Source organism: Amphiura filiformis, chromosome 3, assembly GCF_039555335.1.
Source record: "Amphiura filiformis chromosome 3, Afil_fr2py, whole genome shotgun sequence".
NCBI lineage: Eukaryota > Metazoa > Echinodermata > Ophiuroidea > Amphilepidida > Amphiuridae > Amphiura > Amphiura filiformis.
The window spans coordinates 57,208,691-57,216,250 of record NC_092630.1 but is presented as its reverse complement, the minus strand read 5'-3'; the positions used below and the strand labels follow the sequence as shown (position 1 = coordinate 57,216,250).

The 7,560-nt window shown below is 38.1% G+C and overlaps 1 protein-coding gene across 1 annotated transcript; it reads left to right on the top strand.

Moving 5' to 3' along the window:
* Positions 1 to 726: 726 nt before the first annotated feature.
* LOC140147728 (monocarboxylate transporter 13-like) lies at positions 727 to 7,282 on the top strand. The gene is made up of 4 exons (XM_072169486.1): positions 727 to 935; positions 2,055 to 2,195; positions 2,477 to 3,287; positions 6,094 to 7,282. Exons 1-3 carry the CDS (start codon positions 743 to 745, stop codon positions 2,701 to 2,703), a joined length of 561 nt encoding a protein of 186 aa, XP_072025587.1. The 5' UTR covers positions 727 to 742; the 3' UTR covers positions 2,704 to 3,287; positions 6,094 to 7,282.
* Positions 7,283 to 7,560: the final 278 nt, after the last annotated feature.

Sequence of the window (7,560 nt, the reverse complement as noted above, 5' to 3'; positions counted from 1 at the left end):
TGTGCTACAAGGGTCATTCAGTAAGTTCTACATTCTCTCTAGCGTTTTTAGATGTTTGTAGGTGACTTCAAAACCAAAATAAGATGTGATATACCGGAAACGGTAAAATATCGCAAAACATTTACATGAACATATATGTGTGTATCGCGATCACTCCTACGAGATTAGCTCGATATGTTATGATTATGCTGACAGATGATCTGTTATAAACTAAAACAACATCAAATGTGTTACTAAACACTACGATGGAGGATTTCGTGATCCTAGCATCCTCTTTTTGTGACATTTTTCAGTAGATATCCATGAAAAAGACTTATTCCTAAAAATTTCAGTTGATTCCGTTTTTGCGTTTGCGAGTTATGCATGATTATGTGTATTACACTGCTCCATAGACAATGTGTTGTAATTTCGTTCTGGTATACCAGAACGAAATTCAAATTTCACGATATCTTTGCTAAACGAATGAATCTGCAAGAAATATTTTGTACATAAACATTATGTAGCCAGAGGTTTCAAGTGATATAAAAATCTCAACTTTTTTTTAGAAAAGTGGGGGATGATGCTGTGGATCACGAAATGCCCTTTTAATCTGTATGAAATGGCTTTTATGTTCTGTCTCAGAGCTGAAAGTTGAAATTAAAGACACCCAATTTTTGTCACTTTTTTTTTTAATACAGACAATTTCTACATAAATTTCTCTCTTGATTTGTCATAATTTAGTCGAGTCTCCACAGAACTTACAATGAAACCTAACGATGAATTTACCGTAAGGAGTGTAATGACATTACTGGCTGTCTTTGTGGTGACTTTCTTCCAACTTGGATCCATGAAAGCTTATGGGGTTCTAGTCCCACAATTAAGTGAACATTTATCGTTGGATTTGTGGCAAGTTGGTTTAACTGGAAGTATTTGGATCGGACTTCGAGCACTGCTAGGTAAGTTCTTTCACATTGTCTGTTAAGTGATGTTCCCCTTTAGATAACAACAGCATCAGAGGGACCTTAGAGCCAGTATCACAGACTATACATGATTTCTTAAGTCAGAGTAGACCCAAGTCAGACCCAAGACCCACCTACTGTACTCTTGAATAAATTCATCAGGACTGTTTCATATACTAGTCCAGGTTAAACACACTTACGTGCAGACGTTTCGTTAACTACCAGTTATCTTTCTCAATGCTACTGTTGATGTGATGATCGTTGCTTGGCAACGGTTTTAAACTGACCATGTTGGAGACAATTATCATATCATAATTGGCAGGAGGCAAAGATTGTCGTTAAAGAGAGTGATAAATACACAAGATGGATAAAGGAAAGCAAAAAAAACCCCAAAACAACAACAACAACAATGAACCGAGACGAGTGCCACTATAATCTGAGTCATATCTTTGCCAACCTGTTGATGGAGAAATCGTCGGGCAACTCCGTTGCCAAGCAGCGATCAACAACAGCTGTTCAACGATCATCACATCGCATCAGTGATTTGACTAATCACGGCACATAAAACAGACCTTAAGGTGATACTTGTTAAATTTGTGACTATTTTTGCATCTTTCTCAAAAAATAATAACACACTGGTAACAAAGGTTATGTACATGTATATTATAAGGGCAACGAATCCAGTTACTATACTGGAATTTCAGTGACTCAAGACAAGAGGTACGTTATTTATGATAAGAAAATATGTACCGCTACCGCTAGAACCACATGTCTTGAATCACTGAAATTTCAGTGAAGTAATTGGATTACTTGCCCCTATAATATACATAACTTTTGTTACCAGTGTGTAGTTATTTTGTGAGAAAAATGCAAAATTGGTCACAAAATTTATCAAGGGGTGTAGTACCACCTTAAAGGAGTTTATCGGATACATTTTTTCTTTTAAGGCAGCTCGTTTTATGACTTCCGAATTCACCTGAATTTTGAACCCATTTTACACGTTACACACCGGCACCTACGAAAAGAATTGAGTTTGAATCATATTAGCTAACATCAATGTCGCTCCATCGAAATAGTGCAGTTTCCGGAATCATTTTGGTTGTTTTTCCCCATCAGGTCCATTGTGGGCTCTATTAGCACGAACGTTCTCTTACCGTATTCTAACCGTTCTTGGAGGCATCATATCTGCTGTTGGTATTTTATGCGCTGCATTTTCTCATACCTTCACGCAACTTATTTGCAGTATGGCATTGTTAGGTAAGAACCACACATTTAGTTTCTTTATCATGTCTTGAGAATCGAACGAAGATCTATATACTTTGAGACTTTAGGCATTTATACATGGTCGCAAAACGACTTCCTACTTTGGTTTCAAATCGAGCATTTCATTGTCGAGCCAAGAGTTTCCCAGGTAGCAATTATCAGTAAAATTATTTTGGCTAATGTGATGCCTTTACATCATTTAAAAGTTGCCTTTGATCATTCAAAAATCAAATTAAGCGTTATTTTCTGTTTTGTTTTTTATTTTCATTTCGTAGGTATTGGCCACGGTTTACCTCTGGTAGCAAAAGTCGTGGCCTTGAGAGACTATTTCAAAGATAATTTCAGTTTGGCAAATGGAATTGCTTTCGCCGGTGGTGCAGTTGGAATGATCATCTTTGCTCCACTCATGGAATTCGGAATTCGTACTTACGGGTGGAGAGGCGCAATGTATTTTTGGAGCATTCAACTTAAACATCAGTGTTGTGGGCTGTCTTATGATTAAACCGGTGAAATCAACGATAAATTATGAACCAATTGCAGAGAATAAACGGCAAAAATATGAAGACAACTCAAACAAATTTTGTAAATGTTTTAATGCATTATGCAATTGCATAGGACTGGATATATTGCTACATTCCCCGATCATAACTATATATTTATCCGCCTTCAGCTTGCATGCGACAGCAATATCAGGTTGGATGGTATTTCTAGTTTCCTATACGATTTCACTTCAGTATTCGAACCAGCAAGCGTCATATCTATCTTCAATAGCAGGATTCGGTGCCCTTACTGGCCGCATTATCTATGCTCCTTTTGTCGACAAGGGACTACTATCGGGAAAATCAATGTTTTGCATCTTTGCCGTTGGTGGTGCAATCAGCTTAGCATGTTATCCATTAAGTGGCTCTTATTTGCAGCTGTCAGTCACCTCCTTTTCGACTGGTCTCTTTTTAAACGCAGGACCTCCTATATTTATCGTCATCTTACATGAACTTTTTCCAGATGACACCGGTGAATTTTGTAGTGCAGTTGGCCTTCATTATATGGCAAGAGGAATAGGTCGCATGGTTGGAGGGCCATTGACAGGTAAATGATTTGAGGTTTCGGAACCGAGGAATATTCCGAGATCCAAGCAAAATTATAAGAATTTTCACATACCCTCCAAAAAATAACTGATGCAAATTCACTAACCTCATTTACTTTTTATCTATGCCCGTGCAACGGGGCATAGATATTGTATTTGTTGTGTTTAGTCTTCGACTTCTTCGCCTTCTCCTTCTCCTTCATCTTCTTAAGACCACGCCTTTGCACTCCTCTAGCTCTAGAACTAAAGTAGCCTCGGGGCCCATACTTGGTATAGTGATGGCCCATGACCCCAGAAAATTTCGTAGGGTAGTCTCGACCCCAGAGGTCAAAGGTCACGGGCTACAGGGGCCAATATGTAAAATTTCAAACAGCTCTAGCTCAAAAACTACAGCGCCCTCATGGTTTATACTTGGTACAATGATGGCCCATGACCCCTAAAAGTAACCTATGGTAGCCACGACCCCAGAGGTCAAAGGTCATAGGCTACAGGAAGCAATATGTGTAAACTTTTAAAACAGCTTTAGCTGAAGAACTATAGCGCCCTCAGGGTTCATACTTGATACAATGATGGACCATGACCCTTGGATATTTTTTGAGGTAACATCGACCCCAGAGGGCAAGGGTCATGGGCTACAAGGAGCAATATGTGTAAATTTTCAAACAGCCCTAGCTCAAGCACTACAGCGCCCTCAGTGTTCATACTTGGTACAATGATGACCCATGCCCCTAGATGTATTCTGTGGTAGCCGCAACCCCAGAGGTCAAAGTTCAAAGGCTTTAAAAAGCAAACTAGGTACGACCTATTAACACGGTGTAGCGCAATAGGTAGTATTTTGTTATCTACCTGTGTTTGCAATGATAAAGTGAGGGTCTGGTGGGGTATTAAAGAAAGTGTGGTCCAATCTTGTGGTGTTTCAGAGAGAGTGATGGTCTGGTGGATTATATGAGAGAGTGAGGGTCTGATGGGGTATAAGAGAGAGTGTGGTACAATCTGGTGGTGTTTTAGAGAGAGTGATGGTCTGATGGGGTATAAAAGAGAGTGAAGGCTTGGTAGGGTATTAGAGAGAGTGTGGGCCAGTCCAGTGTTATGAGCATTATATGTATATCAAATGAAAGCTTAAAACAAGTGCTTTCACATGGTGCTCAGTGCTCACCAAGTTTTCATTTGTGAATAGGGGAAGGGTGTTAGGTGTGGTCACGGGCATAGATATTCGTGTTTGGTAAAACACATTACTGTGGCATCTAGTCACTTTTGTAATTCCATCTGCGTCACAGTTTTCTATTTTAGGTGTATTCGGCATGGTTTCTGGGTTGGGCCTGTTATTATTATTTGTATGTAAGCCTATGTATTTATCATCAAAATTCCCTTTTTGCTTTTCAGAAAGAAAATGAATAAAAGTGGCATGGCGTACATGTGATATGCAGTAAAATCAATAATATTTATCTTGGCTAACAGAAAAACTTTACTTGGTGTCTTTCCAAGTTCAGGTTCAAACTCTATCGTCAAATATGTCAGAGTAAAAGCAAAGATTTATCATGTTTTTCTTTCACTTGATTGATATTAAATAATAGTAAATAATATGATATTTATTAATTTTCAAAATCATAAATTAAAATACCACTTTAAATGCCCTATTGTTTAAAATTACCAATCTTAAGAGCACCGACCAGATGGTTCATGGTTCAACTCAATTCAGTACACAATTGGTTATATCTTCGCTTGTAGTCCACCGATTTTATTGAAACAAAGCTTATGTAGTAGCTTAAGAAAAGACCTTGACGACCAAGTAAAATTCAATACAATCCATAAGTGACATATTTGCCTATTAAATACTATCAGGCCGTTGCAACTCATATGCTAGCGCAATACAAAAAGGTGGCGACAGCATCGGCTTTCCCTGTGTATTACCCTGCACTAACATGGCGTCCAATGGCGTCTCCCGGGCGGGGCCATTTTGGAAAAGTAAAGAAAAATGCTGCTGCCACCACGATAGTACTAAAATCTACGTAAAAAAATATGCGTAGTGCTGTGGAGACTTAGTTTTACATGACGTCACGAATATGCTAATTAAAGAAAAATGCTGCTGCCATCTACGGCCACATGTTGCAAGCGTGACGATCGCCTGGCCTCACGTCGACAAACGGAGTTGCAAGTCCATCGCACTACGTGCTCTATATACTTAGTCCATGATACTATTTTCTAAATTTGATAAATTTTTGTTACAACCTGTATAAACGTCATTAGGGAACAACCCAAAAGTTCGATGAAGCCCTATAAACGAAAGTCCTTTCGTTAGTGAGGGAGGGGGTCAAAAAGTCCGATTACGTTTGTAAAGAAGTAGTTAAAACATCGGTCAAAGTTGATCTTTTTAAAGAATTTAATAATTATATAATTGTAAAATTTTAGTATTTTCTGAAGTACGATATTGACATTTTACAGTAGTTGCTTCAAAATGATTTCAAATAAATATAGAGTGCAGTACATGTACTGGCAACCTGCAACTTGTAAGTCCTAATTTTTTATGAAGAAAAATATTTCAAAATAAGATAGAATACATGTATGTTTCTTAAGCGTGATCAATAATCCTAGCATTGTCGCAACCCTCAACCCCATCGACCATAGCGACGGCCCTGTGCCCAATGAATACGGGTTGGAATTTTCGATATTTGACACTTACGTTAGAGGGGAGGGGGGAGGGTGTTAGCCTTGTAACGAAAGGACTTTCGTTTATAGGGCTTCATCGAACTTTTGGGTTGTTCCCTTAATGATATAAACATTTATTTGTTTGAATTTTATCATTTACAGGGTGGCTTTACGACATGAGTGGTGAATTTTACATATCATTCCTGACTTTAGCAGCATTAGAAGGAGGAGCGGCTATATTGGCAATAACCATGTGCTTGGTACAATTCATTGGTAAACCAGCGAATTGAAAAAAAAAGGTTCTGATCATTGAGATCGAGGTGCAATAAAATGAATAATTACAGTGCTGGGATATTAACTCATTGATTTGAGTCCTTTTGGAAGTAAATTCAAGGTTATTAACAATCTGTGCATCTTATTTCCACATCATGATGCAACCATTTATAAAATTCGGACGTAATTACGAATTACCCTTAAACGTGGTGTCTAGTCGAAATCTGGCAAATTTTACTATTTGTGTGTCTGTTGAATCCTTCGATGCGGTTGGACAGCCACTTCTTGAAAAAAATTTATTGACATTATCCAAAGATACAATATGATGTTTACTAAACTTTTGGCTTCAGTTTTCAACCGTTTCCGATGCACCAAATCTGTATTCGTTTTCCTGACTTTAGCAGCATTAGAAGGAGGAGCGGCCATATTGGCAATAACCATGTCCCTGGTACAATTCATTGGCAAACCAGCGAAAAAAAAAAAAAAGGTTCTGATCATAGAGATCGAGGTGCAATAAAATGAATAATTACAGTGCTGGGATATGAACTCATTGATTTGAGTCCTTTTGGAAACCGGATATCGCAGATGTGATGGAGTGATTGAACCATTTCCATAGGTTGTTGAATTCGAACGGGTGAGCACCTGTTGGTTCAAGTCATAATAATTGGTTCATACGTTAATATCACATCATTCTTATGCACAGTTTTTGTATTTTGTAAGTATATTCAAGGTTATTAACAATCTATGCATCTTATTTCCACATCATGATGCAACCATTTATAAAAATAGGACGTAATTACGAATTACCCTTAAACGTGGTGTCTAGTCGAAATCTGGCAAATTTTACTATTTGTGTGTCTGTTGAATCCTTCGATGCAGTTGGACAACCACTTCTTGAAAAATGTTTATTGACATTATCCAAAGATACAATATGATGCTTACTAAACTGTTGGCTTCAGTTTTCAACCGTTTCCGATGCACCAAATCTGTATTCGTTTCAACCAACATATCTTAAGAACCAAAAATCACATTTTCATCAAATAACTTTTAGCCAAGATATAATCATATAATCATATAAGGGTATCAAATTGATGAATGTTTTCAGTCATCCAGTTGTAGTATATGAAGTTTGGAATTAAATCAAAATACTGGACTTACTATTTTAGCAAAGCTACGTTGCGTGTGATACCATCACACTTCATCAGGCAACTGACCCGCTGGACTGGTCATGTGACAGACGGCTAGGGATCGGCTTGATGGCTCTGTCCCATACGTGAGATAGGTTGTATCGTAGGCCTCCCCTTTTATTGAGTGATGGTGATTCTACTCTCTCCCAAATAGCCTCTTTGATGCCTC